Source organism: Mycteria americana, chromosome 1 (genome assembly GCF_035582795.1).
Source record: "Mycteria americana isolate JAX WOST 10 ecotype Jacksonville Zoo and Gardens chromosome 1, USCA_MyAme_1.0, whole genome shotgun sequence".
NCBI classification, from domain to species: Eukaryota; Metazoa; Chordata; class Aves; order Ciconiiformes; family Ciconiidae; genus Mycteria; species Mycteria americana.
In genome coordinates, this window is record NC_134365.1 from 8687966 (window position 1) to 8710080 (window position 22115).

At 37.4% G+C, this 22115-nt stretch overlaps 1 protein-coding gene across 1 annotated transcript in view; it reads right to left on the reverse strand.

Annotated features, from left to right (window-relative positions):
- DMTF1 (cyclin D binding myb like transcription factor 1) overlaps nucleotides 1–22115 on the reverse strand; it is a 31091-nt gene that overhangs the window by 6636 nt on the left and 2340 nt on the right. The window contains exons 2-14 of the mRNA XM_075488452.1: nucleotides 17260–17376; nucleotides 16618–16737; nucleotides 15548–15642; nucleotides 14672–14786; nucleotides 11513–11589; nucleotides 10137–10294; nucleotides 9261–9293; nucleotides 7993–8102; nucleotides 7007–7235; nucleotides 5156–5307; nucleotides 3431–3646; nucleotides 1011–1096; nucleotides 208–369 (exon numbers count right to left, since the gene is read on the reverse strand). Of these exons, the coding sequence (XP_075344567.1) occupies nucleotides 208–369; nucleotides 1011–1096; nucleotides 3431–3646; nucleotides 5156–5307; nucleotides 7007–7235; nucleotides 7993–8102; nucleotides 9261–9293; nucleotides 10137–10294; nucleotides 11513–11589; nucleotides 14672–14786; nucleotides 15548–15642; nucleotides 16618–16737; nucleotides 17260–17368 (1662 nt within the window). The 5' untranslated portion in view covers nucleotides 17369–17376. The remainder of the gene's footprint in view (nucleotides 1–207; nucleotides 370–1010; nucleotides 1097–3430; nucleotides 3647–5155; nucleotides 5308–7006; nucleotides 7236–7992; nucleotides 8103–9260; nucleotides 9294–10136; nucleotides 10295–11512; nucleotides 11590–14671; nucleotides 14787–15547; nucleotides 15643–16617; nucleotides 16738–17259; nucleotides 17377–22115) is intronic.

The window sequence follows — 22115 nt, forward strand, 5'->3', positions numbered from 1 at the left end:
CTTACTAAGTTTTGAAGCAACTTGAAGTTGCTTTTTAAAAACAACACAAAAAAAATTTCTCACTCTTCAGTATTTTAAGCAAGGTAACACTGTTATGACTTAAGAACTGCTTTGCAAATTTAACGTGCACATATAGAGGCCTGCATGATTATGTTCTCCTCCCCCCACTGCCCAAACTCCAGTCTTTTCACTGCTCAAAATACATACCGATAAGGCATGAACTATGATCTGTTCTGGGGAGGCTGGAGCAGCAGCAGCAGCCGTTAGGGTCATGGTAGGACTAGTGGTCAGTGTTAAAGGAAGGCCTTGGCTTGAGCTTGTCTGTAGTAAGTATGTACCTGGTGTTCCGGTCGGCTGGAGATGGAAAGACTACGAAAGACAATGCAAGTTTAACACCCAAACACACTGCCTTCCTGGGCCACATGAAGCACTCAGAGCATGCTTATTTACATGAACTAGCCTAACTGTAACTCCCCTGGAAAACAAACAAATCCAATCCTTACTGCATTGATTGCTGTACTGCACTCAAGAAGTAGAAAGAAACCCATCTATAGCCTTAGGCTACCAGACAAGCAGGACTGTATTATGCTGTACAACAGCATGTAAGAAAGGTACAAATTCAACTGACTCTTAACATTGAGACGAAAGAGAAACTGTGCTATAAATTACAGTACAATGGAACCGAGAGAATCTTTACTTGCTGGGAGCTTCTTCTGGCTCCGTTATGTCAGATTTCAACAAAAAAGACCAAGCACAAAGGGAAACTTCATAGCACTAAGGTGTTAAGACAGATTTAAAGCATTTAACTGTAATTCACATTTTACTCCACAGCCCTAATGAATTACACTTTTAGAAATACATTTTGCTTTGAACTTTTAAGTTTTAGATCTCTTAACTTCTTTACACTTGAGAACTGGTTTTTTTTGGGAAATGCACAGTCCCATAGTCTAAGAAGTAGCTCTGCTTAAAAGAGAAAACACAGTAACAAATATCAGTTCTCTGTTACTTACTGGGAGTATCTCAAAGGTCTGTAGTGTTCCACTGTTTAGTGTTATTGTCTCAGAGTCAACAGTAGCAGCAGGGGAATCGGTTGAGGCTGCAAAAGCAAGAAAAAAAAGAAAAAGAAAGTATGTAAACCAAAATGTTTCAGCCCTGCAGAGAGCAGAACATAATATAATTACTACATAGCAGGGTACTGTTAATTCCAGTAATAGCAAAAAGAAAACTGGCTGCAATCCTAATGACAAGGTTCTCTAATTGGTACCCAAGATACAAAACTATTTAAAGAGCACATTCTACAATCCAAAAGAGCAAAAGAAAGAAAATACGGTTTTAGTGCACAGGAATAAAAGCAGACAAATATAGTTATCTGACGTGATCTAATTACTTTTTGTAATGAGAATTGTTAAGAGGTTCTGGTGTAACGATATCCTTTGGATCATGTATTACTTGTTTTAAACTGGTGTCAGGTTTAATATTGCTATGTTTCCCACAGACTTCTTTTTTTTTTTGTATTTTTAACCTTTTCTGCCTTCCACAATACGTCTACCACTGATGAAACATCAGATGCTCCCCAAGATATTTGCCTACCCTGTGTGTTAGGATTGCAATGTGTAACAGCTGTAAGTATGCTTACTACAAGTGTGTAATTATTTATGCAATTATCTATTAATTCTAAAAGTAACGAAGAGAAGCATTGAAAACAGTTTACGTATCAGACATTTCAAGATCACCAGGTCCAAACAGCTTGTACCCAAAGCTTTATAAGATATCAAAAAACCTATTTAGATATGATTTCTACTTATTCTTTAAAAACTCACAAGTTCCAGGAAGCTGGAGGCAAATTAATACTTTGCCTGGGATTATCCAGTAATTCCATAAATACCAAAAGGGCAAAAGACCTACATGACGACAGCAGTGCTCCAAGCACTGGAAACTTGGGCATCTCAGACTCTGTGGCTTCAAAGTAAACTGATTTTGGTCTCTTAAGAAGACACAAGCTCCAATCTTGAAGCTTTTATTATTGTAGCGGCATGTTCAAGGTTTCCTGCTGCAGATTTCCTGGCACCTAGTAGCAGACAGCTGTAAAGTGTGGCCCGTCTGTTACCCAGGCAGTTATGTTCATAAAGCTGACAGGAATTACCCCTTTGAAATCCTGAACCTTTTATCAAATGCAGCTGAAATGGGCTAACAGGTTCAGCTCTCGCAAGACTGGGGAACAGACACAAAAGACACTATACAAAACTCACTTGGATTTGACAGGGGAAAGTGACATCACAAAATAACCATTACAGGATTCAATTCAGAAAGGACTACACAGTCCAGCACTTCTTGCCTGCTCATCAAAACCCAATAGCCTTGACCAAACTTCACTGAAAGTATGAGACCACTGATGTATTACTACAGATAAAAAGTTCTTGGCTTGGTGTTGCGTGACATTTTAATTACGAAATAAACCAGATAAAATGAAGATGGCACTTAAGTAGATTAAGATAGGCTAATACAATGAAATTATGAACAAAAATTGTTTACCAAATCTTATCTAGTCGTAGTCTGAATAATCAGTTCTTAGCCCAATCAACTAATTTTGTAATCAGCAAGACTGAAGCACTAAATTTCCCAATAAAATTCACAAATGACAAACAGTGCAAAATAGTAGACAATGGAGATGACAAGCTGCATATGGGGTGACTGGACTGGAGTGACTGGAGTTACTTAATAAGATTAGTTACAAAATAAAACCAATAAGCACTACAAGCGAAGTAGACCTGGTAATAAATGTTTGATAATGAGCAAAGTTCATCCTGAAGAGGATGGGAAGCACCAACTTAAAAAAAAAATACAATGGTTAGAGCAGATCATCAGCTGAACATCAGTGTGACTCAGCAGCTAACACTTTCCAGAGTGTTTGTGCCTAGAAATAACTGCATAATACAGAGCAGGACTAGAAAAAACACTATATACCTTCTCTTCAGAGTCCTTCATCAGAACTTGGGGACAGCAGTGTATATATATTTTACAAAAGGAGATCTTGTACATGATACTCTGGACAAGAGCTACCAGAAGCAGCTTAAGGAATAAACATATATACTGCACCTTCATTAAGAGGCTTGTGTACTGAAGCCTTTCAAAGAACACATTATATGACAAGCTCTTGTGTGCATGCACACAGACAGACACCTACAACCTCTATGTCCAGGCGCTCCAATTGCAGCTTCTTGGTACTATTGTCACAGTAATACCTACGTTTGCCTAACAAAGTTAGAAACGGGCAAATGGAATCCAGAAACCCTTAATCTGAAGTTATGGCAAGACTAAAGCAGAATTAATAAAATTCTTTAAGACATGCCCACTTCTCCTTCACCATCTTAATATAAGAAAGATTTAGGTTTCATTAGAGGACAGCGAGTCATTCGTTTCAGCTACTTACAGACATGCGTAATCTGGACTGGAATCTGCAAAGCTGCCATAGGGCTTGGTGCGTTGCCTGCGTTCTCCTCTAAGCGAGCCACTCGAATCTGCACGTGCTGAACCCCCGAACTGGAATTAGCGTTTGGTAATCCACTTCCAGATTTGTTCTCCGAAAGCTGGTGGCCTGGATTGGTTTTTTGGTTCTCATGGAGTTGTTTAAGACCCTTTATCAGCACTGAGAGAAAGAAAACTCATGCTAAAGCATGTTGAAGAAGCACATTTGAAATGCTGCATGTGAGATTTATCCAAGATGAAGAACCAAAATCCTTCTGAATTTGGAACCTAAACAATTTATAGAGATATATGAACTAGAAATTTAGCACGTACATAAAACATATTTATAGTCAACTACTGGAGTGAACTTGATTTTCTCAAGGAACCTAGACATTTTAGGATGATTGGGAGAAAAAAAGAAAAGCTCATAAAATTTTGGACTTCTCTAAAAACACGTATGGTATATCCCCAAGTTACAATCAAGTGCCAGTGTCACTAGTTGCGTAATGCTGCTATCAGACATAAATCCTCCAATGTTACAAAAGATGGAAGCGGATTTGTTCAAGAGGTTGACAGAAGTGTCACTGGAAATAGGGAGTGAGAGACAGAACTAATTTCTCAGTGCCTACACTGCAATTCTTCACGTGTGCATGAAGTGGCCTGCTGCTCCAACAAAACCACCCGCCTTTCTTCCTTATGATCACTCCAGTCCCACTGAGGGAGCAGTTGACATATGTAAGGTTACGAAAGCTGAGGCCTCTGCTTTTCTACCACTCAATACAGGGAACTGCTAAACATCTCCCACCCTTGACAACATGACATTTTGTCTGGGGAAAGAGAGTGAATCCTGTTGATGCAGTGGTGTATTTAAACTATCAATTATTTGATGCAACAACTGTCTATTAACATATGGTTTATACCATCTTAAGCATTACAGGGCTACCCTCTCAACTGCAGCCTCCAGGCATGACTAATACATATAACTCCACTGACTGCTGGACCACAGCAAAAGTGTCCATTAAATTACACCTTTCATTATGATGTGACTAATCTCTCTGATTTTTTTTCCTCTCCCCAAGACAGAGAAAAGGAGGACTGAAGGTCACGGAGACTGAAATACCCTTTGGCTCAGGCGCTAGTTTCTCTGACCAAGAATGAGAGCTACGAGAGACGTATTTGGGGAGCTTTATACTCCCAATTTCTCCCCTCCTCCTCAATGTGCAGCTAGTAGTAAATCTATGTTCTGTCTACAGCTCAGGTTCTGCACCTCACACATTACATTTTAACATTTTAAAGGTAACAGATCTAACCTGAGGCGATACTGTTAGGCTGCAGGTCATGTCCTCTTCCACCTGAAGAGGTCACTGCCCTCCATACCAAAGATCATAATCATCTGAGATCTGCCAGCTGAGCTGCTTATATACATGCTCTCACTTTAGCCAAAGTGAGGGGAGTTGGCAAAATCTACTAATTAGTTGTATACATCAGCTTGGCTTGTTTCAACTGAAACACTTAAGGATTGCTTGTAGGAGCAATTCAGCCGGCAGATCCAAGGGGCCAGTAACTGCCAGCAAAGGAGCAATGTGCTCTTTGGCCAGCAAAGCTGTAAGTAGACAACAAAATGCAGCCTTATTCCTTTGACATTTGTGAAAGGAGCTTTCAGAAGAGAAGTGTGCAAGTAGTACATTACCAGGGAATGAAACATCTTTGTGGTTTGCAATCTGTCTTTTAATGGTCCACCATTTACTCCGAAGCCACTGTGGTGAGCGGACACTACTCCATCCTTCAGCTAGTAAATCCCAATTGATGTCATTTTCATCAGAAACTTCAAGTTCCGCTATCCTGGCAGGATACAGAAAATATTTACCTGTTAGAAACTACCCTCCAGACTGGAAGGGGTGTTGCACATCTCCGGTCTTGTCACACGTAACAGCGGCAAAATGGCATGCTAGTGAATAGTCCACCAGAGCTCATGAATCGACACAGGCTTCCAAGGCTCCACGCTGCCAGAGGTCAAGCAGAATCATAAAGAACAGAAGATGGACTAGACCTGTTAGATGATCCAGTCCATCTCCTTGCCATGCAGGATTATTCTCCTTATTTACATATACATTAGGGCTTTGATCAGATTATTGTGAAGCATTCCAAATGATGGTACTTGCATCTTTTCTCTTTAGAAAACCATTCCCCAAACACATCTCCAAGGCAGGAAATACTTCCTGAAATTCACTCTAAACTTTCACTTAATTAATTTCATGTTATGATATTTACTTCTGTTTTCTCCTAAATAACACTCATCCATCCTTAACATAGATTTCTGCCTCCTCTCAGATGCTTCTTAGCCAAAGTAGATGAAGTTAACTACAGTATTAAACAGTTCCTCATAAATCAATCCCATTAGGATCTCCAGGTAAGGGACAGTCTTCACATAATTTTGGCAGATGTTATGCACATACTGCATTCTACCAGAATCTGTTTGAATACTATAAATATCTCTGAATTGCCTCCAGCTCATCTGTACCTGGAGCATATGAAAGAGGTGAACAGTGAAGGGGAAAAGATTTTTGTGAAAGTTAAGAAAAGCTCTATTCACAAAGCAAGAAATAGCACTAAAGACTCTTGCTAGCTAAAAAAAAAACCAACACCCCAAAAAACCCAAAAAAGGAAAAATGAAAAAAGCTACCCCAAACAACCAAACAACCCTGTAGGATGACTTAAGGATATCTGGACAGACCAAAACAGATACCATTTGTACAGAAATATTAAGAATTATAAATAGATAACCAGAACATTCTGAAATATGGAAACAGGTTCCTCATTCTGAGTTCAAGTCAAACAGCTTCAGTAAATTAGTAAATATTGCTCTGTAATTAATCTTTAGATTCCCTGTATGCCTTGGCTTATTCCCACCCAAAACTATCAACCCATAAAAATCCACTGGCTAAAAAGCCTGAGTTAAAGGCATTCAAAATGGGAGGAGGACTGGAGAGAGCAAAAGATTTCCAAAGTTACTACCAGGTTGCCAGTTCAAATGTAGTCAAAGATGCTGATATCCAATCAGTGTTTGGTGGCCTACATGAAATTAATTTGCAGTCTCGGTTTAGTTCTTTGTAGACAAGATGTCCACATCACAGAAACCACCACCACACTTGACCCTTGTTGGTCATCTCAGCAGAGAGGCCAAGGACTGAACGGGCAGGGAGACTGAACTACCCTCCAGTTAAGGGTTAAAGCGCATTGGTGGGGCAACGTGTGGGAAGCTTGCACGGTCGCTGCCTGTGCTGTACCTTTTCTGTGGAATAAAGAAGACTTCAGTCTCCAGGGTTTTCAATCTGACACCTTTCACGAACACTAACATTCACTAAAAAAACAAAAAACAAAAAATATGTTCAATAATAAATCTCTGGGAACTGTAAACACAGCAGTGATTTTTGGAGAGTTCTAGAGTTTTTAGTGTCTAAGAAACCAGCAAAAGGGACCCCAATGGAATCCTGCTAGCATCATGTATTACGAACCTTTAGAAGTAACTAAAATAACAAACCTCAAGATCAGATTTATTTCATCTTCCTTGGTCCACTCAGTGCCCCCGCTTTGTTTCCAGTTGAGATAGTTGAGCCATTTAGAGCGGCATTGCTTTTCAGAGCGCGTCCCAACCCGTTCAGCTACGGCAGCCCACGATACACCTTGTGTGACAATGTCACCTGGTTCTGTGCTAGTTAGCTCATGCACTACTTCTGCTAGTCTTTTTTCTTCTTTCTCTGTCCACTTCCCTGAAAGAGAGAAAACCCCTCCAACTTAACTAACAGCAGATGCCCTCTGTTCTGGTCCGTAATGTCAACACTTATCTTCAGTGCCTAACACCTATTCCAGATGCAAATATTGACTTGTGAAGAACATATAACTGTTCTTACTAACAATTTATATTATATCCATTCTTGATTAACAGATGCATAATTCCACTGTTTTGCTGCCAAGTTTCTTTCTCTTCTCTTTCTCTCGCAGATGAATGAAGCCACGCAGAACTTATCAAAATACTGACCAAACCAACTGGACCAAGCTACCTGAACTGTATTAGTTGAAGTAAATTAACCATGCAATAATTTAATATACAGTAATTACATGAGGTCTGACTAAATTTTCCCTCCATTTGAATATATACACTACAAAATAAACAATACTTTACTCCTAAAGTGCATCTGTCTCAATTGACACCAAGTATACAGTGTACGTTTATAAACATTAAACACAAGGGAAAGTACTTTTTAATCCACCTCAATAAAATATGCTCCAGTGGCATAACCATATGATGGATAATGGACTACAAAAATAAACTGAATGTTCTGATCTTTAAGAAGTGAAACTGGAGAAACCTGTACCAAATACATTCTAAAAATGTCCCCAGATTTCACATTGTAAGTTGCTCATTGTAAGTCCACAGTTACACATCTCTGAAAACACCACTGACAAAGGCAAAGGTGACAGAGTTTTAACTAGAAAATCCATTACTGACACCAGCATTTACTTCACCTGTGTTGCAGGTATCTTTCATCAATCTACATCGATCTTTTACAGATGAAGCACTTCTCCCCAGTGCAGCTCCTATTGTGGCCCAATCGTTACCATGCTTTATTCTCAGCCTAAATAGAAACATGCTCATTAGTACTATATCCAGTTAAGAGATTACCAAAATTTCAGATACGGTCTAATAAAAACAGGATAAATGTGTACTTTACAGGCTTAAAGACAGAATGGGGAGTCACTTTGATACTACAGTATTAACATATTTTCTATCATCACTGCTAATTTTTCTATGTGTTTCTAGAAGTCTTTTGGGCCAGCTAAGCCACAGAATACTCACTTACAAAATGTTTAATATTTAACTGTCTTGCAGGAATGCTGTGAGGCTTAATTATTGTGTTAAATACAATATGAATGTTTAAATAAACATCCAACATCCATTCCACACAAGTTCCTCAAGGATTTTCAGGTGGTATGGAGATCACCTGAGAAATCTTAATGCCTGATGAAAACCCAGGCATCCTACAATTTAAGAGAGGCAAAACACGGCACAATCATGTTCGTAATTTTAACCATTATTTTCCTCCTACACATGATAACAGGTTGCTTAACATGTTGAGCCATGACTACTTTTGACACCTCTGGAACCACAGGCACCTTATGAATGACACAAACCAGCTAAATTGATCCAAACATATCCATCAACACAATGAAATATACTCCCTTTCTTCCTTCAGTCCAACATGGTTTCTTCAAACTGCTCAACCCTGGAAAGCTGCAAGAGGAGATAAAGTCTGCAGGCACTCCTCCTTCATCTATCAGGTTCATAGTCAAAATCAAAGAGCCTTACTGACAATTTATCTATTTCTCTAATGCTTCATAGAGGAGATCCTACCCCTGACCTGCCACTTTCTTTAGAAATAACCTTTGCTCAGGTTTCCTAAAGAAAGGGAATTTCTGTTTTTCAGAAACATAACTGCAAATGTTGACTGTGCTTGTAAAATCTGAAACATTACTAGTTTCAACAGAAGGCTTGCTTTAGAACTTTGTTGCATGTTGCTTACATCCTGAATAGACATTAGAAAATATAAAAAAATAACCCAAATGTAGTTTCATTTCTCTTCAGATTAATTTAGTGAGCACTATTTTCTGATACAGTTGGAGCAGTCAAATTTACTTGTAACTTTTCAGTGTTTTCATATAACAAAACCCACAAAAACTACTCAAGCTACTAAATATAAACAAGGTAGTGTGACCTTGCTAATAAAAATACTTACTCTTTAAGCTTTTCAATTTCCTCAGGAGTATACCTAAGCAACAGGTAAATAAAAAGACATTATTTTAAACAGAAAACATACAGCACAAATATTTTTTCTTTACTAACCACACAGTACACATTTAGTTACAAGAGATTAAGGAATTTCAGCTATAAGAAACAATCTCACTGAAAGCTTTGAAAGAAGGTGAAGAACAAATGCCATTTTCCACATTAGTGCATTTCTAAGGTTATTTGGTCTAACATTCCTCTCATTTGCCAGCAAAATCCCTCATTCTCGGTGATCTTACTACTAACAACAGAATTAGAATTTTGTGCATTAGTCTCTCAAATAAACAGCTATTTTTTCCTTCCTGTCTCAGTTCACAATCACCATAAGGCTGAATTTCTATTAAAAAAAAAAATTAGCATTGAGATGGTATTTTTAATTCTCAACTACCTTTAAAAACTAAAATCTAACATTCTTTTCAGCACTTCTAGATGGTGCCATACCCACTGCTTTACAGATGGGCAAACGAAGGGTACAGGGATGAAGATCAATTAGCTCAAGGTCACAGTTATAGAAAGAAACTACATCTCAGCAGATCCGTGCTTGTGTCAAAGTCTTCTAATCATATCAGACTCCTCTCTGCACCTTTGTTTTTTGGGGTTTTTTTGTTTTGTTTTTTTTTTTCTTTTTTTCAAAGTTGTGAATACCATCCATTTAACACAACTATTGTCAAGGTTGATCTACCAGAATTCAGCAGAGGTGACTTATGATTGGGAAGAGCTAGGTCTGTTTGGCTAGAATCTTCTGTCTCACATATGACATGTCAAACATTAAACACATGACCCTACTCATACCAATAAAACCATGCAGCATTAGAGGTTTTCATACTTTCCAACATGGTTTCTGTCATCATACATGCGAAGAACTCTTCTATAGACAGCAAAGAGAGGCCGATTCAGACCCCAAGCTATTGTCCTGTAGAAATCTTTTCTTTCATCTTTTGACATTTCAAATATAATTTCAGTGGCATCTTTTATTCCACGGGCCTAGAAGAAGGCATTTAAAAAAAAAACAAACACAAACAAAACAAAACAACCAAAAAACACAAACAAAACACCTTAGATAAAGTCTCCTGGAAATCATGAAGTAGAATACTTAAAAAATGAAGCCTAGCATACTATTATCCAACTTTCTATGTATCTCAAATACTACAGTTCAAAAGTTAAACTAAATATTTATGAATTAGCTACCTCAAATACAAACCCTTGAACACTAGTTTTTTGTTTTGTTGGTTTTTTTTTTTTTTTTTTTTTTTTTTACACTGGAGTCCAGGTAGACACAGAAGCTTTAACTTTCATCTACGTTTAAAAAAATCTGTCTAGTGTATATTTTTAAGATCAAAAATTGAAGCGTCATTTAGAACATCACGGAAAATATACTCTGGTAGAATTATCCTGGCGTTATGCAGTGGAAGGTTGTCAAAAAGTGCTACATAAATTTATTACATAATTTTAGATGTTCTTTATCTGAAAGCAATTTTTTTCAGTTAAACTCTTCTTGTTCTGATGGAAACTAAAAGCAAATTTGATACAAAAACACTGGAGTTAAGTATGAAAGGAAAGCTTTAGTTTAACTTCAGCTTGAACTAAAAATCACTATATTTCAATTATTCGAAGCAGTACAAGAAAGCAGATAAATGGGAAAATAATGAATCAAATGAGTTGTCAGTAACTCAAAAAAGTTATTTAGCTGGCTTTAAAAAGCTTCCCTAGATTTAAAAAATAGTATTACCTATGAATAATTTTGTGGCAGAAATCCTAATACACATGTGGGTAGGCGCATTTCCTACAACTAATACTGAGAATTTTTATACCAATGAAGACTAAATTCAGGGCTTTTTTTGATTCACAAATAAAGGATGGTCAACCTGTAATACGCAGGCTATGTATTCTCAGCTGTAAGCACTCAGCTCAAATATTCTCACTGTAAGCCTACCACCAACATGACTTATGGGCAATTATCACTGTCAGTGTATTAACTGCATGCCTATTTTTAGACTGAACTCTGACAACAATATACTAAGGGGAAGAAAGCCGATACAGGCATCCTGTTAGTGTAGTAAACAAATACAGATACGGCATCACAGAAGTCTGGAAGTTGTATCAACGCTTTGCAAGGAAAATTATCTCTATTCCTAGTGGAATTTTTTTCCTCTGTCTTCACCAAAGATTAGCAGATAGCAGATAACATACTCTAACACATACCTTTAAATAACGCTCAATGTTACTCATCAAAATGTCAATTTCTTCCTTTGACCACATCCCTTGCTTCCACTTATGGCCTGAAAACAGAAATGACAAACTAATCACTGAAGTGAAAGTCAGCAAAACAACAATGAAAATACCAGAAAAACACAACCCTCATTATTGCAATTAACAAAGAAAAGCGAGTAGTAATTTCAGCTACTTAAACTAACTAGAATTAATTTTAAACAGATGTTATTTCAGAACTGATAAACAATCCTTAGTAACTGTCAACTGATGTTTAAATAATGTGAGTCAGACCCCTCTTCAAAAACATACATTTTTTCAAAACAGAACATGGATTCCTCTATGTGCTGTCAAGTCACATTTTCAGGCTTTCTCTTCAGCCACAACTAGAAAATTTCTGTCCTTAAACTGACAGCTGAAATTTCCATGCACTCAAATGATTCCAGAAGCTGGGACTTAAAACGTGACTCAAAATATTACTTGAGAAATTGGCAACAAGATGGGGTTCTCTTATACGCCTTATCACTTCCCAACATGTGAGCAGTGCTACCTACTGTGAGTGCTTTTCATAGAGGTAAGTGCTCTACCTAGTCTATTCTGACAAGCTGGTCCCTATCTCTCTCTTTTTTTTGCATTGGGAATAATGCCCAGTGGTCACAGTCAAGATAAAGACTCATGGCAAGTGTTTTATTTCCCAAGTAAAAGTGGCAAACCAATAGAAACAAACATTATGTTTCGCCTCTTGACTATGCCCTTAGTAACTACAGTGCCAGCTAAGCTTTAAAAGCAAAACCAATCAACTTTATTCGGAGAGAGCATTTTAAACCTGAGGACTATCAATAAAACATTAAAACATCCCTACCCTAAATTTATATATAGATTGCTCTTTTTTTCCCTCATGTTCACACCATACTTTAATATTAACAATCACTTATAATTAAGATTATGCTGGTGACCCTGTTCACATACTGGTGTGTGCTGGCTACCTGCCCATCTCTGCTCAGAAAAATCAGGGTACTTCCTTCTCAGCCTTACCAGGGCTGAGAAGCAGAACACACCAAAGAGATTGTTTACTCAAATCCAATTATAATGAAAAGTACAGGCATTATTACTAATTCCATTGGAACTGATGAGAGAAAACTCTTCCCTTGTGCCTGATGGCTTTAACCTCTTCTTCCAAAACTATAGAGACAGAACAATAATCTATTACTGTAGCTGTGATTCACACCTCTATCCAAGCATCTGAACTGACTTAAAGGGACACTGCTACTCTTTACATGGAATAACTTTTGATACCCAACTATTTTAGGAAAGGAATTATATTTTGCACTTCATGTGTTTGCATATTCAGTGCCAAGATTATTATAACCTGCCCATGGGTCTTCAAAGAAAGCATCATCACCTGGAGACTGCTATAAAATGATGAGCTCAGGCAACACATGTCAAACTCCTAGCTACTGTAAAAGTAGACACATACTGAGATTCCTCCACAGCTGATCTCTGTGACAAAACATGGAGACCCCAAGAAAAGTTCAGCTAGTACGGATTCTCAAATATTTTCTTGGCATATTTTATTGGAAATGTCTTCCTCAAACAATTAATCTCTTAATTAGAATCACCAGATTTAGTGCCCTCATTCATTCACAACTGTAAATGCCACTTGTGATATATGGTCACTTGATATGCCTGTGAGACAGCTACAAATGCAGTAAGTTTCTAATATATTTAACAAGATACACATCAAACAAGAGGCCACCAAGTCTCATGAAAACAGCCATTTCTCTGCCAAATCACCAGTACATACTCCTGTCACAGCAGACAATGTGCTGCTCCCAATCAAAGTCCTTTACCACTGGCTACTGAAAAGATCATGGTCTCTGTGCTGCTTCTCACCCTAGAGCACAGCAACCGCAGCAATATGATTTCTCACTACTTCTACCCAGCTGCCTCAGTGCTGTGATGCAAAGGGATCTCTTTGCTATCCCATCTCTGCCCCAGTCCTTGGACTGAACACTGAATAGCTTTGAAGCCCTATAAATCTAATAAATAAGAAGGACAGAGAAAATGGGGAGAAACTATTTATTGGCTGTTAGAAGCAACTGTTAGTGCACACTTGGGATCAGGGAGTGAAATGGTCATTGACAGAGTTGCTCAGCTCCCTTTCTCTGAATGATCCATAACCAACACTCAGGTCTGCGTGCCTCACCCACGTTTTTTCACTGACTCAGCAGTACACTCAGCTCTCTGGAGCAGAGATCACTGGGTAAGAGATCATTTGCTTCTGCGAGAGAAAACCATTACTTTTTTCCCCTAAAGTTTTCTAATAAAAAAGGGGGTTGCTTTGGACTGACTGGAAGAGATTTTAATTTTTTTTTCCCTACAAAGAGATAAGGTCAGGATAAGAAGAACAGTGGAGAGACTGAGGAATTGGAGGGACAACATGTCTTCATTTCACACTAAGTCATTTCTCTAGGCACTTCCCCTGAGAAAAAAACCCAACCAAACAAAAAAACAACCTCTAAAGTTCACCAACTCCTATGATTGTGCAGGTACATTTTGAAAGGGAGGAATGCCAATGGGGTGGCAGTTTTAGCAGTAGCGGTGATTATTTCAGTAGATCCTTGTCTATATAATCCCTGTTCTTCCTGAAACAACTCCATTCCAGAAACCGTTTAATACAAATCACAACACAGTAACCAGACTAATAAGCCCTGCTTGGAGGAAGATGTATTAGCCTGAGCATAGATTCATTTTTTCCTGGTGTACCCGCCTGACTGCAGCTTCCCATCTCCTAACCAGGCAGAATTGCAAACGGAACAAACACAACTGTCTGCCCCATCTGTGCCAACACACAATATCTACAGCAGCTCTCTACTACGGCCACTAGAATCACTGTTACCACTGCAAGCATGGCCCCTCTTCCTCTCCAAGTGTATCTGGAGTTCCAACTTTTTTCTTGCATATGAAGTGTAAGAGGGGTGGGGAAGACATAATGCATTAGGTCTCTCAGCATTTTTAGAATCAGTCTTCTCAAATATCTTCACTAAAAAAGCCAGATCAGAGATTATTTTATGCAACCTGCAAAATCTTCTGAGACATTTGGAATAGCTTACCTTTTTACAGCGTGGGAGAACTGCATTTGAAATATCCTACCTTTATTTGTTAGAGAATCCTTATCCTCTTTGGTTGTGAACCAGGCTTGACTAACAGCTGACACTTCTTCATTGCCCATTGGGGAGATTTCATCCAGCTGTTCATTCTGAAGAATCTTGAAAAGACCAATATGAAATCATCCAGTAAGATCTTCACTTCTTTCTATCACCTTGCATTTAACATGGAGGCATAAATTGAAGGAAAATGAAACCAGCACACCTGGTTACCTTGCTGACTGCTCAGAAACTGCCACTTCTTAGATATAGCATTAAAAGTACATTCACCTTTCTTAAAACACCCAAGTAAGATTTAGCATCTTAACATACAGATGTTGTAAGAATTATTTAGATAACATTCTTCATCCTGTTTAATGTACATTGAATAGGAAGAGTCTTATTGGCTTTGGTGGAAAGAGGACTATGTCCAGCATCTACAATCCAGAACTTTTAAACATGGTACACCCACAACAAGAACTGTATGTAACTGTTAGGAATGGTGACAAGACAAAGCATATTTACGCCTGTTATAAAGCTTAATTTATAATCAAAGAATGACAGAAATAACAGATAAACTTGTCTTCTATGTAGATCACCACAGAGCAAGTAATTATCAGTGGAAGGTTACATCTACTACTGTTTACTGCATTGCTCTTTGGGCAGGAAGTTACACTACCAATAACCTCTTTCATATATAAAATATTCAACTGCACTTTTATAGAACAACATTTTACAAACAAGATCCATGCTCAAATACATTACTTTCATACTAAAAATAATCTTATTCATTTAATAAGCCCTTTCTGCATTTGTTTCCTTTTTCATTTCAATTTAAATAAAAATGTACATCAAATAGGTCAACTTTGAAGTTTTACTGTACCTGAATCTGAGTAACAGTTCCTTCGTTAATCTCATCTTCAGCTACCTCAGTAGTAGCAGTCATAGTCACCTCAAAGCTCTGATCATTTTCTGAAACTTCAGAATGGATAAGTTAGTTGTATACTTTACTCCTGTAACATTTTTAATGCATGCTACAGGGTTTATAAATTGCTACCTTTGCACTGAAAATTTTAAAGAGGCCTTATTCGGTATTTATTTGTTGACAGAGTAAAATCATTAAGATTATTATCAACTGTTCCTCTTCATAAAATTTAAATATGGGTTTTGAAACCTTCAGTTTTATGCTTGACTATAACTAAGTCCTAATGTGAAACATATAAATAAAAGGTGTTTGGTTTGGTGCAAACATTTTGTACAGTATTAATGCTTCCTTTCCAGCCCTATCTTCAGTATTTTCCAATTACTAAAGGACAACATTCAAAGCTTTTGGCTGCATTCTTTTTCCCCAGTTTTCCTTCATCTTCAACATGATAATGCCTTTACTTCTAAGGAGTTTCTACTAAGTTCCACCAAGTAAACAGCCACTCTAGGTATTGTAAATTTGTATTTTAACTTGCTAGATCTGGTTTTGCCTCCCTTTGGGAGATTATATTGAACTATCTAATATTCAATCAACTCCCCTAAGACTAATTCAGTACTCAGCCTGCCTTTTGTACAACAATCTCTACCTTAAAAAGACCATACATCTCAATATTACAAAACACAAATACTAACTACACTGTTTGATCATTAAAAAACCCTAATCACTCTTTGCAGGAGGAGGGCATCTAGTTTATTGTTCATTCACTTATGCTTCAACTTATTCAATGCACCTGTACCTGCAGTCCTCTATCTGTAAGGCAGGTTTATTTTGCCAGTATGGTATAGATAACAATTGCTGCAAACCCATCAAAGACTCTGAGAAGTAAAGACGATACCCAAGTATATTAATGGAATTTGAAAATACAAACAAGACATGCAAAATATTCTAATGTGATCCAAAGAGCCTGCTTTTAACCTTTACCAACAGAAACATTTGCTACAAGAGTACATAAACTTAAAACAACTTACTTGGAACTGCAACAACAGAAATGCACGGAGTGGAATCATCAAGGCTTTGATCATCCTCTGATAAGCAAAGCCTCTTATGTGGAGGTTCAGTGCTGTCTTCAGAGTCTACTTCATCAGTTTCTAAGAACATAAACATACACAGGTTACTTTCGGTTAACAAAGTAGAGCTTTGGACCAAGTTCTGTTAACAAAGTGGACCAAAACAAAAGGTAGAAGCAAATGTGATAGGTTGGTTTGGTGCTTTACTACTGCCCCAGAACTTAGTCCAAGTTACGGGCAATAACAGTTCACATGCTTTCTTCAACAAACGTTTTCTGTGAGATTTTCTTTGTAAATTCCATCCACAGTCCATTACACACAAACAAACCCCTTAAGTCTACAGAAATCTGGGTACATGCTTGGTTCCAAGAACCCATTTCCACAGAAATAAATCAGAACAACTATATCCTTGTTGGGCACATACACACATCATTTTGTATGTAACACCTAATTTGACACTTTATCCTTCTTTAAACTGAAACAGAACAAATTGCAGCACAGTAAGCTGAATCCAAGTAGCTCACAGAATTTGGGGGCAGGAAAGTATGGTGGTTGGATCAATGAAAAAAGAAGAAAAAAATACTATGCAATACAATTCTATACCATTTTGAGGGCAATGAAGTATAAGGTTCCCTTCAGTGTCCTGAGTCAAAGTCACAGAGTTCACGGTTTCTACTGTCACTGTGTCAGACTCTTCTTCAACTGTGCTCATACTCAAACCTGAAAGAGCAATACACAGATTACTTTGCTTCAGTCAGACTGCCAGTTTGACTGCAATGCTGCTTCCTTGAGCTTAAACAACCAGCATAAACTCCCGCAGAGCATGACGAATGTCTGTCTGTTCTTTCACACAAACAATTCCTCAGTTCAAGACATTCACCTGCCTTTACTGTTCCTGCATACTTATATATCGCACGGGGTAACATCAGATAGCTTCAAAGCTACTTTTCCAGTTAAAAATAGTACCTAAACTCCCTATACAGGAGCATTTGCAATATGCTACTTTTTTTTTTTTTTTAAAAACACAAACCTAGGCTATTACTTTGTCACATCTGATATTTTTTGTCTCACTAATATTTGTTCCACTGCTCATTTAATAATTTTACTATTATATAACCTAAAACTAGTCAGGACTGAGAAATATCTTTGTAGTGTCATACTACTCATAGCTGCACTATTAACAGATTGCTAAGTTGCAAAGTTTTATTCTCCTTCCATGCATATAACTAACTCGTGAAACTAGTATTTTTTCTTTACCATTGAAACAACATGAGCAACAGAAAAATTGGGTGCAGGCAGTCACCAGTATAAAAAATTCCTCAGAAAATAAGTTATCCAGGATAAGCAGTATACACTGAAGTCAGTGAACTAGGGCAATACAAAGCACTTCTGATAATCTCATTTCCACTATAAAAGTACTACGAAGAAACCCAAAGCTTTTAAGTATTTCAGTGTAAACTAGCACTACTACTAATTTTGAAATAAAATAAAACACCCCCCCCCAAAAGTTCTAATCCACCAAATACAAAGAAATGTAACCTTTTCTGCTGCAGAAGCTAAAATGAAATCACATCTGAAATACCCAGAAGCTTTGCAATGATCTCATCAGTTTTGAGCACCTGGGTTTGGTGACTGTCTTTGGCAGAGCTTTGTAAAAAGAAAACATAATCTATTTCTTCTTGAAGTCCTCAGTCCTCTTTATGTGTTTTCTCATATGTCAACAACAGAAAAAGCATTACTTGTAACTTTTATTTTAAAGCCAAAATACTGTTATCAACAATTTTAACTTATGTTGTTAAAAAATCATTGACTATAGCTTTAAAAAAAATAAATCACAATTACATTTAAAAGCTTCCATGTACCAGGCAGGGATACCCATATACACATATGTAAGTGGAATTTACAACCTGGATTTTAAATCCCCTGTATAATGTTAACAATATTGCTTCAGTAGGGAATTATTTAATTTTTAATCAGAAAACATGTTCTTTGGTATTGAAGATTCCCAAGAGCAGTGTTTTCTTGGAAGGATAAAACTACTGCCAGTCTTTCAATAAAATCACTTATCACCTCTCAAGCTTGATGAAGATTTGGCACATCTTTAAGCACATGTAGTGACTGATTCCTAGAATGAAGTGATATTGCCCTTCTGAACACATCAAAAATTTCAGATACCGCTGACATTTTAAATCACAGGGTTCTCAAACTTACTTTCTATCTACCATCAGCAACAGCTCCTTGCCACATGCAAGTGTAGGAGGCAATAACCTCCTTGAGATTCATCTGTTGCTGAGTTTTACAACCTCTGCCCTACCCTTTACTAGAAGGGATGTTTGTGGCACAGCTATAGTACTGATTTTTAAGAACCATAAGAGGCATCCTTAACTCTGAAACATGAAGAAAGAAATCCAAAGTGTAATAGCTAAATTAGCAGACTGTAACTTGTTCAACTCAGTTTTGAGTTATTCATTTAACTTTTTGGGAATTAACAAATTGGATAATTCTGGAGGGCCAAAAGAAGTAGATAGGTTCTCTTTTTCATGTTCACATGTACTTTCTGAATGATTTTTACTACAGGGAATCCTGTAGCAAAAATTCCCAAATTTACTTGAAATGCCTTGGAGGATTCTTCTTTAATTATACATGAACAGACAGTGAAAACATTTATTTTTCTACAATCAGCTGAAAGCACCTATTTTTCTTCTCACCACCATAAAGGCTTGAAAGACAGATTTATTTTTATAAAACACATTATATTAATCATGTACTTCACCTAAAGCTGATCTAGAAGCAGTGGAAACTATACCTCCATCCATAGCACAAGACCATTCCTTCTTTTTATTGAAAGAATACTGAAAAGCCAATAGAGAGATAGCAAAGCTGGGCCATTCTTTCATCAGTTACACAGGATTTGCTGAGAATCAAAGAATATGTTTATAGGATTAGGCTCCCAAGTCAAAAAACACAGCGTAATTATGCTTGTCCATCTGCATTCTCTCCCTCGCTGGTTTGCCACATTGGAAGAGAAAAGGATACAGCATGGAAGGGGTCCATGCATCCAAACCTGGCATTTCTGCCAAAGGTGGGGAGGAAGATACACCACGATCAATAGCTGCTACCCTAACACTTCTGTACAAAGAGCTGTAACAGGACTAAACAGACAACAGCTGAGGCATCACATCTAACAGCAGCAATGATTCTTCTGATCAAGTTAGATGTCTACACTTGTCTGCTTGAGCTCCCAGGTATTCCTTACAAAGCACCAAAAACTGCGCACAGCACATTGTTCAAAGAACTGTGATTTCCTAAGCAGCGCTTCTCAATGTAATTCCTGGACTGAGAAGGGTTTTACTATTTTTTGCCAATCTCCCAGGAATGGTTTATCCCAACAGTAAGTGCAGGCTCTCCAGAAAAAAAAACAATAATGTTCTGTGTCAGATACTTGAGATTTAGCTATCTTAAGTTTTCTGAGTAGAAGTATTAATCATAACCACGCTTTGATAAAAACTTAGGAAGAGCCAAATCCTTGATTTGACTGGAGAAATTCCCATCAGCTTTAATGGATATGGCCTTGGACCTCAACTGAAAACTGACAGCAAAGAATGTGAGGAGTCAAGTCAAAGTCAAATGTTTATTTTGGATGTTATTTTTTATTCGTTAGACTACACAAATACAAGAAAACTGAAGGAAAGAAACACACTTGTTCTTTCAAGATACATTTACACCAGGACAGGAGCACTAAGCCATAAAGACATGAAATAGTCTTTGACATGAAATAGACTGAAAGGCGAGGAAAAAAAAAATCTCAAGTAACTGCGGTGGTTCTTCTGTGTGAACAGGAAACATTCTCCAGATCTTATAAAAATCACTGCTTTACACTTAAATAATGATGGAACTACCATGTACGCTGAAGATATGTAAAATATGACATGATGGGACCACTTGTGAGTTTACGGTGAGCTCAGCGGAGAAAGCACATCTCTGCTGCAGGAGACAACGCCCTCTGATGCAGGCTTCTTTGATACCGGCTGCAGGGACACTGCACGCACCTATGTCCCTCATTTATCATGGGATGACAGCCCAAGCAATGCTAAACAATGCCGTACCACCGCAGAATTCTTTTAGGATGTGCCATGCGAATTCTGTTTAATACAGACACCTGCAAATCCACTCACTACATGTCCACTCTTGAAAAAGTTAAGTACAAACTTAATGACAGCCGATGTTTCTTAATTAGCGAGAATTACGACATGAGTAGTCTCGTCACCTCCAAAATATCACCTTCTGTTAATAACTTCACTAAATATGCTTTTGAAAATACATTGCTTTCTTTTTAAAACAAAAAACTTGGTTTAATTTTAAATGCATGACCCAAGACTTTTCTTTAATCCTTGATTCAAACACACTCTTCATAGAGATACCAATCTACGACCAGTATTTTATGCTCTGAAGGAGCGTGTTAGCTTGTGGGGGAAGGGAGCAGTGTTGGATGCACATATCCTAACAGTGTGGAAGCATATTACAAAATGCAGTGAAGATAGCATAATCTTAAAATTTCTAAGATAGCACCTTAGTAAATTTAATAAGCATTTTTTGCCTTGTTAGATTTTTGGGTGTATTTACCAAACCAAACATTTTTAAGAGTTGCATTACAATTTTAAACAGGTTTCAGCATGCAACCAAACAGACAGGAAAACACTTTGCCTACAAGAATCATTTAATATAGAATTCCAATATAAGTTTTCCACTAAAGCCACATAATACAGCAGTTCTTATTTATTTGGGAAACATGCAGCAGATTTAGGCAGAAAAAAACACCACAAAGCTGATTTTATAACAAGTTACAATAAAACTGAACATTTTTATACAAAATTCCTGTAATTCTAAATCATCTTCATCAGGCAGATGGGCTCAATTATTCTGTGGGCTGTAAAAATTAAGCACTTCTAAGAAATAGGATTTTTACCCTTGCAGACAGAATTCTGTCATTACGCCTAGTTATTAACTGAATGTTATGTCTAGTCTTCTGTGGACTGTTGTAAATTTTTTAAAATTTCTACATGAAATTGTATTAAAGGCTGTGTTCTCTGCACTGGATAAAAAGTAAAAGTATATTTCACTAAATCCTGTAAGAAGCAAAAATTGTAGTTTATTAAGGGAGGCTTCCAGCTATTGAGGCATTTAACTGCAACAATCACATGGGATGCACTGGGATTTCAAGGCATTCATTCAAGAGTAACACAAAGGAAACCAAGTCACTACAGAACCCCATATATCTCATATTTAAGGAAGCCTGCATGTTTAGTGTATTCCATATGATGGCTCTTAAGTAGTCAATACTTACAATACATAATCAGGACTTCTTACTATTCAACTAGTGCGAACTCTCTTATGCTATTATTCAACAAAAAACTTTTTCTCCACACCAAATGGGTTCCACTCAAATCTAAAAATCCACA